The sequence below is a fragment of the Odocoileus virginianus genome, chromosome 7 (genome assembly GCF_023699985.2).
Source record: "Odocoileus virginianus isolate 20LAN1187 ecotype Illinois chromosome 7, Ovbor_1.2, whole genome shotgun sequence".
NCBI lineage: Eukaryota > Metazoa > Chordata > Mammalia > Artiodactyla > Cervidae > Odocoileus > Odocoileus virginianus.
In genome coordinates this window covers 154269-175834 of record NC_069680.1, presented here as the reverse complement: position 1 = coordinate 175834, position 21566 = coordinate 154269, and the positions used below count along the sequence as shown (strand labels likewise).

General features: G+C 43.5%; 1 protein-coding gene across 1 annotated transcript in view; it reads left to right on the top strand.

Moving 5' to 3' along the window:
- The window catches only part of PDLIM1 (PDZ and LIM domain 1), a 39930-nt gene that overhangs the window by 277 nt on the left and 18087 nt on the right, over positions 1 to 21566 (top strand). The window contains exons 2-4 of the mRNA XM_020883454.2: positions 15406 to 15557; positions 17055 to 17139; positions 21098 to 21297. Of these exons, the coding sequence (XP_020739113.1) occupies positions 15406 to 15557; positions 17055 to 17139; positions 21098 to 21297 (437 nt within the window). The remainder of the gene's footprint in view (positions 1 to 15405; positions 15558 to 17054; positions 17140 to 21097; positions 21298 to 21566) is intronic.

Below are 21566 nucleotides of genomic sequence, written 5' to 3'. Positions count from 1 at the left end.
GCCGGAGCCCCGTGGGAGGGGTCGGAGACGGTGGTTTCCGGAGCCCGGGACGGAGCTGGGATCTCCGGGCGCGTCCAGGTGCGCCAGGTGTGCGGAGCGCTTTCCGCACGTCTCGGGCCCGCCGCCCTTGCCAGACGCCCAGCTCTCAGGCGAGCCAGGAGCTGCGGAGCATCCACTTACCGCGTCCGCAGGACAGCGGGGGGCAGTTTTCGTTCCTTCGCCCCGGCGTGGCGGCCGTGTGGACACGCTTTGTCAGCGGGCGAGGGGCTCAGGGTACCCGCAGATCCCGCTCGCTGAGAGATAACACTCCCCTGTTCTAACCACACCGTAAAGCGGCCGAAAGCAGTTTGGAAATAGCAGGAACTACCTGGAAACTGAGGTGGAGTGTCGGGGAGGTTTACTGGGCCAGGTTGGGGGGTGGTGGGGGAGTGCCCCCCGGGGACGAGTGAAATTAACAGCAGTCGAAGTCTTAACTCATTGGACTTCATTCATGGCCAGGTTTTACCCCTCTAATGTCTTTTGAAGAAATGGCGGGATTTTGGAAACAAACCAACCCGAATAAACCCTCTTGGATATTCCATTCCTTCGCGGGAGATGGCTGTGACATATTTCGCCTGGCATTTCGGGATTATCAACCGATCGGCCATAAACAGGGAGGGGTGCGATGAGGTTCCTACCTTATGTGTATGTCCGGGGGTAGTGGTGCTTGAAAAATTCTGAGAGCCCTCATCTATTTGGAAGGGCCCCGGTTCAACTGGAGACGACCAGATCCATCATCCCCAATAAAGTGAAACCCGAGGGAGATCCAGACTTAGCGTTTGGAAGCCCAGGCTTTGGTCATCTAGTCTGGGCTAAAGGCAAGCTTGATGTCCCAATGAGAGGTGCCACATTCAGTGTGCCACGTGGAAGTTGGCCCAGAAATTTTTTGGATTGAATTTAAAAGGGGAGCCAAAAGCATTCTGGTATCACTCTTTGCTAGGCCTCTCATTCCATTCTTGGGCTCATCTGCTTGCTGAAGGTGACCCTAGACCTGCCTTTCCAGTCATCTGAACATTCTTTTTTAGAGGGGGAGGTTGGGGAGGGAGGGGGAAGACCTACAGGTCCTTTTGACTTAAGTCCCTGCTTCCAGCCCTGGAAAGAATGGGAGATAGAGGAGAAAAAGAATCAGGCCTCCTCTTGGTCTTCTGTCCAGCCATAGTCCTACCTACATTTCCTTCCAGGTGGGCCTAGTGAACTGATGAGGTCTTCTTTAACCATCCCACTCCCAGAAGGTACAGGTGCTTCAGTTCTTAGGCGCTGTCTCCTCCCTATCTTCCACCTCTTGTCCCCAGGGGGCCACTTTGAGTATTCCCAGGTACATTCCGTCTTCCCAGGCACCAGCCAGATTCCTCAAGTGCAGAAACTGCCTTTCCCAAATCTGGACCCCCGTGCCCAAGCTTGGCACCGAGCTGAACCTGGCTGTGCCCAGTAAATCTTTGCAGGCTTAGTAATAAATGCTTATCCAGGGAAGAGACATTTAGACTCGCTTACCTCATAGTCCATTTGTCCCCACTCTTTGTGTCTATAATTAACCTGTCAGCCCTCTCAGCTTCTGGATTTATGTATCACATGAAACCTTTTCTTTAGAATTGGAGAATACAGCTCCTGTTAAGAATGGGAGACAGGGCAGGAGAACAGAGTAGGGGTGATTAAAACAAACAAGAAAACCAAAAAGCTTTAAAAACTCTTGGGGGGAGGGGAAGAGAGATTTTACTGGTCATCTGCTGAAAGGGCAGTTACTGCCTATCGTTTTAGCTGTTTTGAAAAGGCTTAAAGCAAGTGGCACTGTGCAGGAATGATGGCATGGGGTGGAAAACCACAGTTCTGTGAATTCATTAGTCTGTACCCTTATATGTTTATTTTTTATTAGCACGAGTGTCATGAGCATGTCCCATATTCTAGAAACTATGCAAAGCCCTAGAGTTCCAGAAATGAGAAGGCACAGCTCCACTCTCAAGATGTTTGTGGTTTAGTGAGGAAAGCTAATCTTTATAACACCCTGGGCTGTCCTTTGATTGGAAAGTGAAGGTTATTCAGAGGAGGTGACATCCTCTTGATGACAAGTATTTACCCGTTTATTCACCTCATTATTTCCACATGGAAAAAACATGGGCCTCTGAACTTCCTGAGCGTGGGAAAGTCATTGTCATAAAGGGTCCCCAGTGGGGGAAATCTGGTGTAGGTTTGATTTTTGCTTTTTACTTGAGCTGTACCTGGAGGGAGTCTCCTGTCTGAGGCTCTTTTTTTTTTTTAAATCTCCACAATGGGGATAACTCTGGCCACTGGCTGTGGGTTAAGGTATGTGAGATTGCTCTGTAAACAGTGAACAGTGTTGAGGTGTGAGTGTCCACAAAGTTATACACACCTTCTGGTTGTAGGTGTGTTACATTTATCATCGGGGCAGATACAGTTTGCTATGGTTTTGTATATGCAGACTTTGAGTCTCCACACCAAAGCAAACCATAAAATTAGGCTGGAAGAGGAGTGCCTTTTATTTAAATAGCTATGTTTGCTTTCTCTTGCATGAATTATTCTGGTCTTGGCTCCATCCTTTTGTTAAACTACTAAAGTTCCTGAATATAACTCTGTATCTTGGGTACTTGAAATTTTTTTTTAACTTACTTTTATTGTGAAATTAAAAAGTCATAAACTAAAAATGCACAGCAAGTGGTTATAAATAACCTATAGGGTTACTACCCAAGTCAAGATATAGAACATTACAGGGTGCTAGGCTGGGCTCCCTGTGTTATATAGCAACTTCCCACTAACTGTTTTACAAATGATAGTGTGTAAAATATGACCCGGAGGGTGGGGATGGAGGCTTCGGAGGGAGAGGATTTATATATATTTATGACTGATTCGTGATATTGTATGGTAGAAACCAATACAACATTGTAAAGCAATTTTCCACCAGTTGAAAAAAAACATAAACCTCAGCAGCTCACTAACCTGCCTCCCTGTTTTTTGCTAGTTTCAGAACAGAAACAAACAGAATACATTTGTATGTGTGTGAATAGCTGCTTTTATTCCTCAGTATATCATCTGTGCTTTTGTGATAAATTTTCAACCCAGATATCCAAATTTGGATGGATAAAACTTTCTTTCTTCCTTTTCCCAGTTTTTCATTTAAGCCTCTACCTTGGACTCCCTACTTATCTAGATACACATTTGCAGTTGTCCCCTGAGATTTTTTACTCTGTCAGATCTACAGTTGTCTATCTCCTTGAGTCCTTGCCGTGTCAATTTCTTATTTCCTCTAGTTGCTTTCAAGGGAAGCCTTCAGAGAATCCACACCCCGGCCAAAATTGCTGCTGAGTTTATGTTGACTGTTTTTCCTCTCCCAGCAACTGACAAAAGACAGGAAGGGGTGGAGCTAGAGATAAGGGATGCTCTTGGTAGGAGGAGTTGCTAATTTGCCTATTGAGTCCTGGGGAAGCCTCTGTTAAGAGCCTCTGGTTTTCACTCATGCATACTGAGGGGTGCTGAATAATGGATACTCTGTAGTCAGAGGGTCTTTTCTGACTTTTAAGAGTGTTATTTCCAGATTCAAGGGCTTACATCATGTCCTTAAGGGTGAAAGAGCAGGGCTTATTGGTCAAATTGTGAAAAGCCAGAATTGTCCATAAAGGCTCATTATGCATTTATGGCCCTTGCTGTGTGCTCCCTCATTCTGTGAAATTGATCACCTAGGAAATATTAGCTGCTCCAGCTGGTCTAAGGAGTGGCGGAGGAGGACGAATTACAGGGAATGTCATGGAAATGAATGCTTGAGTCTATGCCATGAAACTGTCTAAGCTGTGTTATGTCCCTTCGACCAGAGACTGTGCCTGTTACCCCAACTCCTGGGTGCCAGCCTTGTTGGCTTGTCTTTGAGGAGGAGAGAGTGGAGAATGGTGTTAAGGTATTGCAACGGGATAGATAATTGAGAGGAGATTGTCATCTAACTACTGAGGTCACTTTCCTAGTCTGATCAGGACTGGGAGGAGCACCATAATTCGTCTTGTCCTGGGACTGTTTTCTAGGCTGTGCTCATTCCTTGGGCATACCTTGTCTTTGCTCCCTGGAGGAGAGGGAAACAAGTATTCTTTGCCTTTTACAGGGGAGAAGCTCCATGCCCAAAGGTCAGGCAATTTGAATTTACAGATTTTTCAGTGAATGAACGATTTCTTAACTTCTTTGTAAAGGAAAAGGTAAAGGTTTTAATTGCTCATTAAAAATGAGCAAATGTCATAAAATTAATTTTTAAAGGATGATTCGACCTCCAGTGTGTCTCAGAGGGAAGCCTGAAAAGCTGCATGGTAGAGTGCCCAGGACAGGGACTCAGGTTGAACTCCAGTCCTGAACAGCACACTGGGTGGTCCTGGGTATGTTACATGCCTTCTCTAAGGTTCAATTCTCTGTGAGGGTAAAATAAAGAAACAAATGAGCAAACAAATGGTTTTGTACCCTTTGAATACGAGGGCCCCCTTTTTTATTGTTAAAAAGGGTCCCAGCCTCTCATATGGCATTAGTTATATCTTTAACCACCAGTTGATTGAGAAAATGTGTTATGAACTCAGAAATATTTTTCAGTGAATTTGGGTTGTGTTAGTCATCTGTGAATATCTGTGCCTAAATGACTCTTGTGTTAATCACAAGAGCCTCTGTTTACACTTAACAGGTTTGTATGAGAATATTTATTTGATCAACTTGCAACAATGGTCATAGTTAATCTAGTTAAACTGTATATAAGACTTTTTATATGCTAAGCAGTGTTCTTAATATGAATATATTCTTTCAGTAATCCTTGTGATGCTTGTAAGGTAGATAAAATTAAGATGCCCATTTTACGGATGAAAAAAAGTCACAGAAATGTTAAATACTTTGCCCCTGTCATGCAGTAGTGAGTGGATAGAGCTGGATTTTGACTGAGTTATCTGACTGCAAAGCCATGGCCTTAACCTCTATGTCATAATAATATTGTAACAGTAGCTATTATTTTGTGAGTGCCTACTCTGTGCTAGGTGTGCACTTACATTATCTTTTTCTTCACAACCCAGGGACACAGGACACACGATAAATTGCAGAACTGGGATTTGAAACCAGGCAGATTGACTCCCAGGCCAGCTTTAACCACAGTATTCTGCCCCCTGATAAGCCATAACTATCAGTATTTCATTGGTATTACCCAGCACCCAGCTCTGAGAAGTGCAGATTGTGGGATGGGTATCATCATGAGGGGTAGGACTCTGCCGGACTCCTCACCCCTGAGACCCTTCTGGCGCGGGGCGTTTGCCGGGCTGGTCTCAGCCCTGGTGCTCTTAGAGCTCAGAGCGTCTCAGAGAACAGCAACTCCCCTTCCCGTTCCTCCTGAGAGACTGGAAGCCATGGCCCCACCCGGGAGAATTACAGCCCAGCCACGGGAGTCCATGGCCCTGTGGGCAGGGAAGAACACAAGAGCAGAGGAATTGGATGATTTGCCAGAGAAAAGCCTGCCTGGGTGGCCAGGAGGGGATTTGGGGGCAGTTTTTATGACAAATGAAGATTACCAGGGAATGGACAGATCCACCTTGCCCAGCCAAGGATGGGCCCGGAAAGTGGGAGCTGAGTCAAGTCCAGGACGAAATGTACCCATGAAAGCCTGATATGAAAAAGGTAATTTCTATGTAGCACTTAGCACCCCGTTGTGATTGTTGATACTGTTATTAGCACCAGTGTGGGTGAACTGGAAAGGTCATCTGTAACTGAGGTCTGTGGTGTGTTTTCATATATATAGTACACTGCCTTCTCAGAAAATGCCATCAACCTGAAAGACAACTTTCTGAAGAATGCTCTGATCTTGTAGAAGACCAGGTTCTTGACCAAAGACTTGGCCTAATTTTAATAGAGATGACTACTCATATCAGATAAGAAGATAAGGACATAGGTATGACCTATATAGGGTAAAGAGGTCAAATGCATATAGATAGATGAAATTCAGGTGATGTACCAATGATTTACATCCATTAAAAATTACACTTTTGAAGCTTAATGTGATCAGACTCTATATGCTCAGTCATGTCTGACTCTTTGCAACTCCAGGGACTGTAGCCCACCAGGCTCCTTTGTCTGTGGGACTTCCCAGGCAAGAAAACTGGAGTGGGTTGCCATTTCCTTCTCCAGGGGATCTTTCTGACCCAGGGATCGAACCTGGGTCTCCTGCATTGCAGACAAGCAGATTCTTTACCAACTGAGCTACCAGGGAAGTCACAATCAGACACTATGAGTCAACAGTTCTCTAGTTAACCGCTCAATAGAAAAGTGTCCACATGGCATGAAAGACATATCAAGAATCTTCAAAGCGGCACTATTCATGATAGCCCCAAACTCGGAACAACTCAAATGCGTTAACAAAAGTGAGATGGAGAAATAAATGCTGGTATATATACACACATAATTATAACAAATAATGAAATGAAACACTGCCTCAGTGAGAATGGAGGAATTACAACCATGCATAAATAATATGGATCAGACAGACGTACAGTGTTGAGAAGCCAGACATATAACACATAAATACCACATCATTGCAGTTATATGAGACTAATCAAGCCAAATTAATCTATAGTGTGAACTAGAATTAATCTATAGTTGGGATCATGGTAAACTTTGCCAGAAGGCTAGTGATGGGAAAGGAGGCATGAGGGGGTCTTTGGAAGTTCTGGTAGCGTTCAGTTTCTCTGATTCTGATTCCATGAACTCGCTTTGTTCGTGATAATCCATACAGTTGTTTATTTACAAATCATGTCCTTTTCTGTTTGTGTGATATGCCTTAATAAAATGCTTACATTAGAACTCTTGTGCTTTGCATACAGGATCAAATAGTATAAAAATGTGGACAGCCCACAGTAAAAAGCCTTCCCCACACCGTTTCCTAATCTTACTTCCTAGAGGTAAACACTGTTTAACAGTTTGCTGCAAAATTTTTCAGACATTTTTCCATTCATGTAGCATTTTAAAAATCAAATTACCATGTCATGATGAAATATTTGAATGTCATTGCTTTGTGCTTTCTGCCTTGTTTTTAATGCAGCAGATCAGGAATTAAAGCCATCTTGATGTCATGGGAAAATGAAATCTTGGTATCAGCCTGACCAGGATTAAAACCTTGTCTCCTCCCTGTATTAGCTGCAGGGTCAGCCTCTGAAACCTCAGTGTGGGAGTTATAGTACTTGTCTTCAAAGGTTGTGGTGAGGATTAAGATGGTGTATAGATAGAGCCTAGCAGTTTGGCTAACACACAGAAGGCATTGGGTACTATGAAAAAATATTAATGGTAGCTACTGCATATTGAGTGCTTATTATGGACCAGACTTTGTTTTAAACTACAAATGTGATTTCATTTAATCCAACCACGAATGAGGTTGACCCTATTATAAATTTCATTTGATAGAGACTTCCCTGGTGGTCCAAAGGTTAGGACTCAGTGTTCTCATTGTGATGGTCTGGATTCCATCCCTAGTTAGGCAACTAAGATCCTGCAAGCCAAGTGGTGGAGCTAAAAAAAAAAAAAAAGTCATTTGGTAAATGAAGCCTGGGCACAAAGAGTATAACTGCCCAAGGTTATATGTTTAGTGAATGGTAAGGCTTTGGGTTGTGGGTGATTGTTTTTGGGGCTGTTGAAAAGCACATGAGGGGACTTCCCTGGTTGTCCAGTGGTTAGAATCTGCCTTCTAGTGCAGGGATGCAGGTTTGATTCCTGGCTGGGAAACTAAGATCTCACATGCCTTGGGCAGCTAAGCCCACGTGCTGCAGTGGAGAGTCCCAAGTGATACAACTAAGATCCGATGCAGCCAAATAAATAAATACAGAAACAAAGAAAAAGCATATGAGGTTCAGAGGGACTTGTATGGGGACTTTTGAGAGATTGATGACTTCTTGATCAATTAGTCAGGGTATTCTACTTTGCTGTCTGCGTTTTAGTTCTATTCCTATGTAAGAAATGATGGTTGATCTTTCAGACTAAGAGAGCTTTCTCTCTAATTGGCCACCCGTTAGCATTACTAGTTTCCTTTTGCACTGAACCGTGAAGTGAAGCTAGATTAAGGCACAGCTCACCTATAAGGACCTGAACTACTTACTGCCTCATTTTCTTAAGAAAAATGGTTATAGAGTAACTAAGAACAGTTTGAAACATTCTTGGGGTTTTCAAGCCGACTTGCCTAAGCACATACAGCTTCTGTGGCTATAATGTGGCTTCAAAGTCTGTGCCATAACCTCGACCCACAAACAAATTGAGTCAGAAGTCTGACTAAGGAGAGTTCAAATTCCACATCTAAATGGCATACTGTGGATCTGGGCTCTGCTATGTCACCCAACTCAGAGTCTTTTAAACTTATATATCTGAATACTTTGACACAGCCGCTAGTTCAAAGGAGGTGTTCCTCAAGGTACATGGCACTGAGTTTGAACTTGAATTTCAAATTTCTTTAGTTCAGTCTTGTTTTCTATGATGTTAAAAATGCTAAACTATCATTATTTAATATTTAATTAATACAGCCAACTTGTAAGATGGATTTAAGGTGATTTACAGCAGTAAAATACATAGCTACAAAATTTCAAACATAAAAACACACATCAGAAGATGTAACAAAAAACTGGAACAAAGAAGAAAGAGATGTGCCAGGACCTTTATATCAGGTGGTTTCTGTAATTGCATACTACATTTAGCTGTGACTTTTCTGGCCAAGGCAAAATAGGAATCATGTTAAGTTGTTTAGGTACCTGGAATGAAATTACTTCCACAGTACTCCACTTGCATTTAAGGATGTTTATCAATGTTGTAGGGGATTTTTCTTTTTTTTCTTTTTCCTTTGTTTTGGTGTGTTCATCGCTCAGTCGTGTCTGACTGTATGCGATCCCTTGAACTCCTCTGTCCATGGGATTTCCCAGGCAAGAATACTGGAGTGGGTTGCTCTTCCCTTCTCCAGGGGATCTTTCTGACCCAGGGATCAAACCTGGGTCTCCTGCATTGCAGGTCTCTTTACCATCTGAGCCACCAGGGAAGCCCTGGTTTTAGGGTCTAAGTATTTTTCATTCACCTGGTTAACTTCACTCAGGGAGGAAGTTTTGGGAGAAAGCCTGGTCTGCAAGCATCAGAATTTTCTGGGAAGCCTTAGAAAAATAAAGATTCCTGGGTTCCACTGTGTTGACCCTCTTCAGTAGATCTGAATTGGGATGTAGAGATCTACTTATATTTTTAAAGTCCGAGGGGATCTAATGACCAACTTGTTTGGGAACCACTGCTTCATCTTTGCCAGTGTCAGAGTTTCCCCAGAATTACTGGTGAGGTGGGTCAGTCTCTAGCCTGAACTTTAAATGCCAGTTCCAAGGGTCAAGGTTAACAGTATTCTGTGAACATTCAGGAAATTCACCTGTATTTCTGTCTATAGATAAACATTAGAGAACCATTTGAATAGGGACAATTTTTTCTTTGCAGGGTTGGGGGTGGGGGCCAGTGGAGGCTGCATCAGAGTTGTTTCAACTGATTGACAAGTATTATATTTGGTTAAAACCTCCATCTCTGTCAAAGGAGTGGCAGTACAATTTATCATCCAGGCTGAAACACTGTTGAGAGTGAAATAGGGTGCTTTTGATAATTAAGCTGTTAAATTAGGTTTTGTCCTGGACAAACCAGGGTGTCTTATAGTCTTGGTTATAAAACTTTCCTACATAGAATTTTTTAACTAAGCCATTGGTCACAAGCATGTTTGCCTGAAGGGGTTAGGAGGCAACAAAAGGGTTTTGACTTGAGGGTGAGGTAATGGAAAAATTAATAGCAGCAAGAAGGATGATAAATGGCAACTGGTTCCAGGTTTCTGTGTTGGGGACAGAGGAGTATGGTGTGGACTAACTGAATGGAAAGTGTCTGCCTCAGCTAAAGCAGGCAGAGTAATTAAAAAGCCGAGATTGTAGGCGAGGTTCATTTCATGGGCCCCCAGTTTTCAATCTTGAGCCTAGGGATTAAAGGAATCCCTTCTCACTGTCAATAGAACAGGTAATTTTAAGTGTAAGTGCCTTAAGAGGAAGCCAGCCTCCGAATGGCTGTCCCTAGAGGCTGAATGGTCGACCCTTGAATGGGTCTGCTTCTCTCAACTGCTGTTAGGGACCATCTGTAAAGGCAGTAGCCTTAATCTCAGTAGAGCTAGGTCTAAGTGGTTGTTTCTTGGCAGTAACTGGACAGTTGAGTCAGAGGCTATGTTTAAACTCCTTTGTTGTTCCCCATTGTTTTCCAGATAAAGTACAGATAAAGTCATGTTAAAAAGAAAATAACAGAACTCTTGCAGCCAGATGTGTTTTTACATTTCCAGACTCGTCCCTTTCCTCCCCCTTCACTTCCTGTGTTTTATCTGTGCTAGTCCACATGCAGTTCCTATAAGCCAGCATGCTCTTTTCTGCCTCCTATAGGGCCTTTGCACAGTTTTAAGCAATGCCTCCTCCAGGGAGTCTTCCCTGATTCCACCTTTAGGCTCTCTCTCATTGCATCTTTACTTGTTTCTAGCATCGGCTGCTATACATGCCTGTCTGCCCCAGGAGACTGTGAACTTGACAGTGGTCTCTGTCTGGGGCATTTCGTATAATCCTCTCGATAACCTTCTGACACCAAGGCAGTTATCACTCCTATTTCATAGGTGAGAAGAGGGAGGCACACAGAGGTGAAATATCCCACTCAGGGGTACTTAGCCCATAAACACCAGAGCCAGGACTTGATTCCTGGCTATCTGACTTCAGAAGCCACATCTTAATAAGCTACACTGTCTTTCAGAAAGTACTTAAGGAATGTCTGTCTGATGAGTGAATGAATGAGAGAAAGGAGGCAATAGGAGGGATAAAATAGGTATGTGCCATAATACAGAGGAAGAAAGTCATCTTTTCATTTGTGATGGCCAGTGGGAATACATCCAGGTTTATATAACAGCATTAGTTATTTAGATGTGTGAGTGCGTGTGTGGTAAGCCACTTCAGTTGTGTCTGACTCTTTGTGATGTAAATTGAAGAAAAGGGATTGGAAATTGAAGAAAATGGGTGAGCCCCATCATAATCCTATTCTGTGCCATTTAGAAGTGAAATTCAGTGAATCTTCTTTTGTGTTCAGGAGTCTTGACGGCAGTGCACAGGCTTTGATGATGCAGTAAAGGGCAGATGTACAGGTTGGCCTCTAAGCAAAGTGTTTGCCTGGCGGGGCAAAGGGTGAGAAAGACTTGAGTGAATTCTGCAGAAAATGGCAGATTATTCATTAGTGGAAATTGTGCTTAACCCCATTTATTCTCAGGCAGGAAGAGTTGTGATCAAATTGTATGGCCTCTGGGGAAGAAAGCTGGAAGAGGGTTTTGTGGATGTCCATTGAAATAATTAATGGGCCTGTCTCTTGGGAGGAGAGTATAGAACTTCTCTTTAAGAAGCTGAAGCTGACTCCTTTATGAGCTGGTTCTGATGGAATTTGATGGTCAGGAGGAAATTAGAATAGACAATGTGGCAGACTGGTTTAAGTGGACGGACTCCAGAGCCACACAGCCTGCCACTCACCAGCTGTGTAACCTCAGGCAAACTGCTTAACCCTTGTTACTTTACTTCCTTCTCTGTGATGATGTCAATAATGTTGGCTACCTGATAGCATCTGAGGAGGATTGGTGAATTAACCCTAGTCAGACGCTTATACTGTGTTTGACACATAATTAGCACTCATTAACGGATGAATGTTGCTGTGATTGTGATGAATAGTTAATGTGCAGTAAGGATCGGAGTCCTCCATTCAAGATGGGAACTAACCAGAGGGGACGCAGGCCTTCTTTCCTGAGGGCTTTTCATTTCTGATTTGAGTATTTTTCAAGGGAAGGTGTTACTGGGTACCAGCTCAGCCCAGACCAGTGGAGATGGTTAACAGATGGCAGGAGGTACCCAGGCCTTGGTAGGAGTTTGGGACACTCCAGTTCCCTGTGTTGAAGGCCACAACAGATGAGTTTCCTCAATTCTGGATTTATCTTAGACTCTGAGAGTTATTTGGGTTTGGATCTTCTGCTGGTGGCACTGTGGTAAAGCAGAAAAGGAATGGAATTTGGTTAAATGAGAGGATCTGGTTTCAAGTTCAGGCTTCAACCTTTAACAGTGTGAACTTGAGTCAGTCACAGCTTTTCTGGGTTTCAATTTCCTCATCTGTAAAATTATCTTACATGTTAGTGGTGAGGTCATCGTCATTATTATCTCAAGTAGCAGAAAATATGTGAAAGAGCTTTGTAAAAAGCAAGTCCTGTAATTTCATTTAAATCCACTTCCCCACCTCCCCCCCACCAGAAATAAACAGCTCATAAAAGAATATGGACTTTATTTGTGTGTGATTCCATCCAAGTTCCATCTGATGATATTGTTTTATATCTTTTAACTTCCCATTAATTTGGCTTAAAAAAAAAAAAAGACCAAAAGATGGGATGGCCAGGCCTTGATTACTCAGGCTCAGGGCTCCTAAGACTGGTTCTAGCTTGTCCAGAATCTGTCAGGATGTATTGAGCAGAAATGTCTCACCTTCAAGACAGTTTAAACCAAGTGCTGGAAATTCCAGAGTTCTTAGCAGCTGAGTATATGAAAGTAAAAGGAAACTCTGTTTTTTCATTTTCTCAAGCTTTTTGCGCCCCCAACCCGCATCTTATTTTAGTTTTGTGAGTGGTCACTTTCCAGGATAGGGATGCTGGGGAAAATGGTTTTTTCATTCCTTTTGAAATAGTCGTTTTTTTAAAAAGGATGAAACAAAGTAGCATGATTACATATTTAACAACACAAGGTATTTTGGATTCAATCATTCATTGGACAAATATTTATTGACCACATACTGTGCCAGTCACAGCTAGGCACCTGAGGACATCACAGTGCAAAAGGCAGACAAAATCCTGCTCTCACACCTTGTCATTTAGTAGGCCCTCAAGCATTATATGTAAACAAACTCAGAAAACAGTCTTACAAACTTAATGTGACAAGTGCTGTGAAGAAGAGAATGTATGAAAAGGTTGACAACAGGACCTAATTTAGATTGGAGATCAGGAATGTCTTCTGTGAGAAGGGTCATTTAAGCCCAGAAGTTAATCAGGTAGTGGCTACAGCAGGTGCCAAGGCCCTGAGGCAGGAAAGAAGGAAGGAAGGCCCCTGTAGCTGGAGCTTAGTAGGGGGATGGCCTGGGCCTTAGGGACCTCATCAGTGATTTTGGATTTTATCCGAGGGAACTTCTCTTTAACATCATGAGAATTGGTTATGACAAATGAGTTCATCAGGCTGCTCTCCCTGGAGACAGAGTAAATAAAGTGATGCTTAGGGCCATTTTTAAAACAAGGGGTCTCTATTGTTCTTTAGAAAAGGCAAAATATATATGCAGTCACACCAGGTCAGTCTGCTCAGGAAGACAGGCTGAAAATGAGAGGAATTTGTTTTTACTGCACATACTGGGTGACTCAGAGCTAACTCCCTGAAGTCGACTAGAGGGAGAGCGGCCATGCTTGCTTGTATTAAATTTCTTTTCCCAGTGGCTGCATGGGAAGAAGGTCCGAACCTTAGATTGGGGGCTTTCATTTTCTAAAGGCCAGATCTCTGGTAAACAGATGGTGGGAAAGCCAGAAAGGAAGGTTAGGAGGTCAGGATCTCTGCACTGGTTTCCACATCCTGCTACATTCCAGCAGAGTTTTGCCTGATAAAGTCATAGCATGTCTGAACCGGAAGGAACCTCAGGGACCGAAGTCATCCATCCCTTATTTTGTGGGGTCCGGGCGCTGGTGAGGGGAAGACATTGACGGCAGCATCACACCGGCCACCTCAGGAGGTCAGTGTTTCCTTCTGGCAAGGGCTGACTGGAAACTGGCTGCTGAAAACTGCATCAGATGCAGAGGCTCAGGGCATAAGCCTGTGTCCTAATTCAGTGTGTTGGGCATCTTTCCTGTGGTTCAGCCTTATAGTGACCCTCAAGTGTTCACAAGAGCTTCCTCACTGGGCTCCCAGGAGTCAAAGGCCTTTTCCAAGGTGAGGCCAGAACCCTGTGGGTGCTGGGAGCCTGGGTGTACTCTGCTCCCAGAGGGTTTGAACTTCCCATCAAGGAAGGTCTTGTAATGCCAAAGTCATGACTGACCTTGGTCCTGTTTTTAGTATGCTGCCAAGTCCCTTCAGTCGTGTCTAACTCCGTGAGACTCTGGACTATAGCTCACCAAGCTATAGAATCCATGGGATTCTCCAGGCAAGAATATTGGTGTGGATTGCCATGCCCTCCTCCAGGGGATCTTCCCAACCCAGGGATCGGACCTGCGTCTCTTACATCTCCTGCATTGGCAGGCAGATTCTTTACCACTAGCACCACCTGGGAAGCTAGATGTTTTTAGTATACCTTGGTTTAAAAAAATACTTAATAGTAAAACACATCTCTGAGGTTAGTGCTGCTTCAAAATGAGTTTGTACTTTGTTCATCACAATAGTGTCTGTATTCACTTGAAAAACAGTTGTACAACTCCAAATGAGGCATGATATTTATTCAGGTCACACATAATGCTCAGCAGGCAGATGGATTTGATGACCCACTGCAGTCATTGACTGGCTTCGCCCAAGCATGGTGGCCCATAAATTTGTAACCCCTTGTTTTAGAAGCATTGGCCTGAAGAAAATCAGCCACCTATAGGGGCTGACCCTAATAATCAACTTTTTGGCTAGGAGGAACCAGTGTATACTGGTTCATACTTTAAAATATTCTTTGTTGCTTTTTTTCAGTTACAAAAGTACTCTAAGCTCATTGTGAAAATCAAAAACATTACAGAAATGTAATATTGTGAACAGTTTGGTATACAGTGTTCCAATTTTTTTCTGTGTGTAAATAACATATTAATTATAGAAATAGGGTGTTTCTATACAGAATGTTCTCTAAAGTGTGTGTGTGTTTTAATTGGTAAATTGTTTAAAGGAAGCAGCAAGAGTCAGTGGGAAGAACACTGGGTCTGGTTTAGGGTTTGAGACCTGGCTTTGTATTATACTAGTTGGATAACTAGTAACATAAACTAGTTGGCTGATCCCAGATAAGTCACAAATCTTTCATAAGCCTCAGTTTACTGGTCTCTAAAATGGGGGCCATATTGGGACTGATATTTGCCTTCCTTTCTCACAAGGTTATTGTGTGGATCCAGTGAAATGGTTCATAGAAACAACTCATAAACCTCAATGTATTACATAACTGTAAGGGGTCAGTATCATTGTAACTTAAGATTTTAGCCTTCTTTCCTTTTTAAATGCTTTGAATCATATCAGTGAGTCCTTCACCCAATGGTAACTTAGTGGTTTCCTTGGAGACAAATGGTAACTAAACCTGCTCACTCCTTTTTTTTCCATCCAGGTCACTCCTGGAAGCAAGGCTGCTATAGGTAATTTATGTGTTGGAGATGTAATCACAGCCATCGATGGGGAAAATACCAGCAATATGACGCACTTGGAAGCTCAGAACAAAATCAAGGGCTGCACAGACAACATGACTCTCACAGTAGCCAGGTGAGGAGGAAACGCGCTCTCACTTCCGAGCGACTGGAAGCTGCTTTTGAGCAGGGATTGCCTCACCTCTTTCAGAATTCCCTACACCCCCAGCTCAGTGCCACGTGTGGTGTAGGTAGGCTGAAGGTCTGTGGAATTGGAATTTCAGATTGCTCATCTTCCTCTCTGATTTTTCACAGTGCTTCTCACCGTGTGGGCATCTTTTTCTAAAATACTTGAATTTTCACTTGATCTAACACAACTCACCAAAATTTTGAGGAAGTAAAATCAATTATATACTGTCAGGTATAATGAAATGAAACCTCTGAGAATCTACTGCTTCCGCCACACAGCACAGAACCCTGGATGCTGCACTAGATTACAGTTACAGAGAAAGACTCCATTAAGCACATTAGACAAAGTGCTGAAAGTTTAAGAAAGGAGAGCTAGAGTTGACGAGTGAGAAGAATGCTCTGGGAGTCGAAATTGGGGCAGAGTTCTCGTTTCTCTTCCATGTAGTCTTGGAAGGGGTCCTGTAAAGGCGTGGTTTCAGAAGTGATTCGGTTCGACCTGTATGGCTCCCTGTTTCCTGTTGGATCAAGTTTGCATTCTTCATTCGGATCTCCTGGTCACCTGTCTTTAATGTCTCACTAACCTTAGCTTGCACGGTGCTTCATCGTGACCCCTGTGCTCTCCTCTGCAAAGTAGCTTTATGGCTTTCTTCTGCCTTGTGCACCAGGACTGGCAGGAGGACCAAATGTGGGGCAGGATGTCAAACCATCTTATATGCTTCAGAGCCCTCCCCTCACTGTTTTATTACTATCCCCTCAGGAGCACATTTACCCTTCATTCTTCATTCCTGTCTCAGTGCAGATCTTCTCCTGGACATTCATTCATAGATTGATTTTTTGATCCATTTACCATTAAACTGAGCAGCTACATCTTGTATATATCTGGCCCTGTGCTAGACAGTCTGACCATTGAAGGATAAGTACAAATATTCTGTACCTGTAAGAGTGAAAAACAAAAACACTAAAGATAACTGAGAGGAGACCTAGAGCACTGCTGTGTAATGGTACAGAGACATGCTTTCCAAGTTCAGAAGAGGCACCATGATCAAGTTGGTTGTCTGGTCTGGATCAAGAACAGTGGATGAGATAGAGAAGCTCATTCTGTCCTGAGCAGAGGTGGGGTAGCATCAGGCAGGTTCAGGAGCCTGGAGGAGGCCGGTGCAGCTGGGTCAGCAACACAGAATGTATTGGGGGAGGGACGAGGCTAGACGAAGGACCAGCAGCCTGGAAAATCCCTCAGGGCTGAGTGGGCAGCTGTCAGAGCAGCAATCAGACATGATGTCATAAGGTTGATGCTTCCGAAAATCACATCAGTGGTAAAATAGAGGGGAGGCTGGGGAGCAGAGTGCTAGTAGCTGGGTAAGAGGGGACACTTCCCCACTCCATTTTTAAAATGTATTATTTACTAGCATGCATGAAACAGCTTAGCTTTGTCAATCTGTTGCAGATCTGAACAGAAAATCTGGTCTCCTCTGGTGACAGAGGAAGGGAAACGTCACCCATACAAGATGAATTTAGCCTCTGAACCCCAAGTAAGTACTTGCTCACCAGCGCTGTTGCTTTTAGCATCCCGAGACCTTTCTGCTTTTGACACAGCTCAGCTCACCCCTGTTTTTCCTGCCCTGGATGCTGGGGATAGGATGCAGGAAGGGCCCTCCACTGACACGACTGGGACCTGGCTCTTATTCGGTTCTTCCCGTAAGGGAACTGCAGGAGGAAAGGGCTGGAAAACCCCAGGGCAGTGACGTCAGGGCCTGGGCTGGACACTGGGGTTAGGAAGGGGATACGGAAGCGGGTGGAAGCTTTCCTGTGTAGAACAGAGTGGCAGAACCACAGCAAAATAGAAGCACTGACTCAGCTCTTGATGGATTGCCGATGCAAATGAATTGTGCTAAAGATGGAAGGAAGTTTGGGTCCTGAGGCCTACAATTTAGAGGACTGCAGGGAAATGTAGTAGTGGACCCAGATATCCCTGGCCACCCTTCATCCCACTGCCTGGTTTACAAGAGTCTTAGGGTGGAAATGCTAAGTGCTCTAGTTTTCCTTAAAATTACTAAAATTGATTGGTAGTTCATATTGGAAAATAGGGTAGGGAGTCAATGCACAGTTTGTTGGCCAAATAGAATTTCTTGGGATGGGAAATTGTCTGGAGATCCCATATTTGGAATCATTAATAATGATTTTATTTCTTCTCTACAGTGAATGGATGGATGTTCTTTAGCAATAAGGACAGGAAATGTAAAGAATGTTTAGAACATCTTTGTAAAACTCCTCATGCTTGGTAGGCTACTTTTCACAGTGTGTCTGTTGGATAAATGAATGAGTTGTTAGTGGTGTGTTAGTAGTAAGTCAATAATGGCTTTTGAAAACTTCTTTTAAAATGGTTTGTGATTGTTATATATTTAGCCCCGATTGAAAATTTGAAGTTTAGTTTTTTTTCTCAATTTCAGATACTGTTTCATATTTATGGTATATTAAGATATAATCAAAAGATAAAATATAGCTAGTTATCTTTTATACCTAAAACAGAAACTGGTATGAAATTGAACTCACTGGTACATTAGTGTGGGTAAATTAGTGGTTGTATGTGAATGGTATTTCTCAAATGTCTTCCATTAAAACGTCAGAAATGTAATCACACAAAATTTTTCCCATTAATTAATAAAAATAATACTTAGTCCTAACAGTCACTTTGAGGATCATTTTGCATCTGCCATTGCAAACTGACATGACTGTGTTCTTCTCTACAGCTCCTCTAAGGAAAGTTCATGAAATGGCATTCAGTTTATAAATTGGCAACTGTGCAAACTAATTTAAAACATGCCACAGTCAATTCCAGTTTCCTAGGGGGTTCTCAGCCACTTCATTAAGTTTACTATAAATGCTAAGTTTTAATCTGTTAAGTCGTCATATGTTTTATATAAGAATGATTTTGTTTTAGTACAGTCTTTCTAAAATCCTAGTTTTTCACTTCAGGAAGGAAATACTTAAATTTCAGTTATACTTTTTATATGTATTATACTTGAATTTCCATCTTAAACATGAGTACCTATCATTACTCTTTTGAAGGTAATTTTCTTCAGATTAAAAAAAAAAAAAAACCTCTAACACTTTAACATTTAATTTGACTATATTTTTTTTTGAATTCCAGTAATTCTTTGTTCATATGAAAAACTTCCCATCTCTCATTTTCCCAAAATCTTCCACTTCCAGTCACTCTAAAACAGAGGAGTGAGTAAGAGCAGAGTTCATCTGTAATTGAAGGATCTGTTCGTTCATGTAAGGCCAGCCCACACCCCAGCTTATCTGAGGTCAGTGTAGTTACACACCTAGTTTATATTTCCTCATTATTGAGTTTCCTTGGAGACTGATAAATACAAAGCCCAAACAATGACATCATCCCTTCCAAAAGGCAGGCCTGAATTAACCGCCTGACTTCTGGAAAGACCAGTATTCACTTGGGGTTAGAGATACTCCTTTTATGTACAAAACATATACATTCTTGGGAGATTCTCTGTAGAGTGAAAAATCAGATTTCCAACCTGCGTTTTCTACTGACTTCCGTTGCAGTTGAACGTGGATTTCTGTGGAGGGAGAAGGGAATGACGCTGGTTGACTGTCTGCTGTGGTGCCTGCCAGGCAGAGTCCAGAGGCTAAGAGAGATTAACTTGTCCAAAGCCAAATAGGAAACAACAGGGAAAAACCTGAGCCAAGACAGAGTATGAGGGCTTTTCCCTGGTGCTCAGCATCAAGAGATGCTCCTCAGAATTGCTACAGGGAAGGAGAAAGGAGAAAAGAATCGCCATCCTGGCTGCCACTTGTGTGACTGCCCTACAGAGCTGCAGGGTCCCAGGCCACCCCTTGGGAGGTCTGCTGCCGTTAAAGACCACTTCTTATTCATTGTTATCCCTAGTGCAGTAAAAACTTTCCTAAAACTTTGCTAAAGTTATTTGCAGAACTAATTATACTTCGCTTTGGTGAACATACTACATGTACTAAACTTTGGTCCAATGTGGATCAAGTCAGCTCAGCATAAGGTATACAGGAAAACCTCACTGATTCCAACATGTCAAAGAGGGAGCCTGTCTGTATCATCATAAACACATTTTCATGTTGTCTTTTAAGTCAGTGGTGGTGGTGTAGTTGCTAAGTCATGTCTGACTTTTGCGACCCCGTGGACTGTAGCCTGCCAGGCTCCTCTATCCATGGGATTCTCCAGGCAAGAATACTGGAGTGGGTTGCCATTTCCTTCTCCAGGGGACCTTCCCAACCCAAGAATCGAACCCTGGTCTCCTGCATTGCAGGCTGATTCTTTACTAACTGAGCTAAGTCAGTACACAGTGAATTAAATTGATGGTTTTCATCATCAGTTTCTGAGAAAGCATGAAAGACTTTAAGGTTTAGTGAAGAAAGAGAAAAAAAAAAGGAAGAGCAACAGAGGACAGGAATTCTTGGGCAGTTGTTCTGGGTCTGAGTGTTAAGAAGGAGTCTGGATTTCAGGAAGATTTCTGGGAAGCCCAGAAAATAGGGCACACGTCATATTTAGTAGACTGCACAGGGCATGCTCTCGGCTAGGAGCAGGGTTTGACCCAGAATGCCTGTGCAGAAAGCACCTTGCTGAGTCATCAGAAAAGCTGTGTTTTTTTCCTTTTCTTTTTTTTTTTTTTAAAGGAACGTTAGTTCAAAAACCTTTGAAGGGTGTTCATAGAGTAGCTCTGAGGTAATGTAGCTGTAGCAATTATCTACTGAGACCTGGCAGTCTAGAGTGGAGGTGTATGGTGGGTGCTTCCCCAAATTACAGAAGGAGGGGGATGAGCACAGGAGGAACTTAAAGTCCTTTCTTGCAGCTACCTGGGCACTGCCCCATAATAGGTATCCCCCAGCCTTCCATCTTATCAGCTTTGCCTTCCCCCACAAGAAGCAACAGCTCATTCATTCCCTGTAGCCTGCTTCTGCTAGTGCACCCAGGCTTGCCTGCCTAGTCATCAGCCGCTTCAGTGTTGACACCACAACCCTCTTAACCTGCTTGTCTAAACCTTTCCTTTCTGGGGAATTTATCTCTACCTTTTATCATCTCCTGCTCTGCACTGAAGTGATGCCAGTTCCTCTCCTCCTGGTACTTAATCCCTCTGGAATGTGTCCTGAAAGGGTGTTTCAGCTCTGACTTGGATCCCGACAGCCTGGGGCATCAAGGGATGTCCTGCCCAGGGCTACCCAGCAGGAGATCAGGCTCTGCTGGACCTCAGGAAAGGATCAGGAAGCAGAGCTGGCAGTGAACCTCCACATGTTCCCAGCTCATGCAGTGTCCTGAGTCTTGCTCCAGGTCAGGTGGATTTATTTTTCAGAGCCCCTCAGCTAGTTTGGCATTGAATCAGGGCCATGGTAGCTCATTAGAACACCTCTCTCTCTCTCTGGTACTCCCCCTGGATCATCCACTTAGTGGTACATACCGGACACCGCCTTGATCTCTCCTTTGATCCCTACCTGCAGGAGGCCCTCCATATAGGAAGTGCCCACAACCGGAGTGCCGTGCCTTTTACTGCCTCACCCGCCTCCAGCTCTGCCCCCAGGATCATCACAAACCAGTACAACAACCCAGCTGGCCTCTACTCCTCTGAAAACATCTCCAGCTTCAACAATGCCTTGGAGTCAAAGACAGCAGCCAGTGGGCAGGAGACGAATGGCAGAGCGTGAGTAGGCCCATGCAGTCCGCCCTGGGCCGGTCCTGGGAGAGGCTTACCACACCAGGACAGGCTTGTGCAGGCAGCATGGAGAAGGGTCAACCACTAGCCCACAGAAAAACGTCAACTTTAGCACTGTCTTTGTTTTTTAACTTTTTTTGGCTACATGTGAAATCTTAGTTCCCCAATCAGGGGTCAAACCCTCACCCTCTACAGTGGACGGGACTGTCTTAACCACCTGACGGCTGGGGAAGTCCCTAGCACAGTTGTTTCTATCT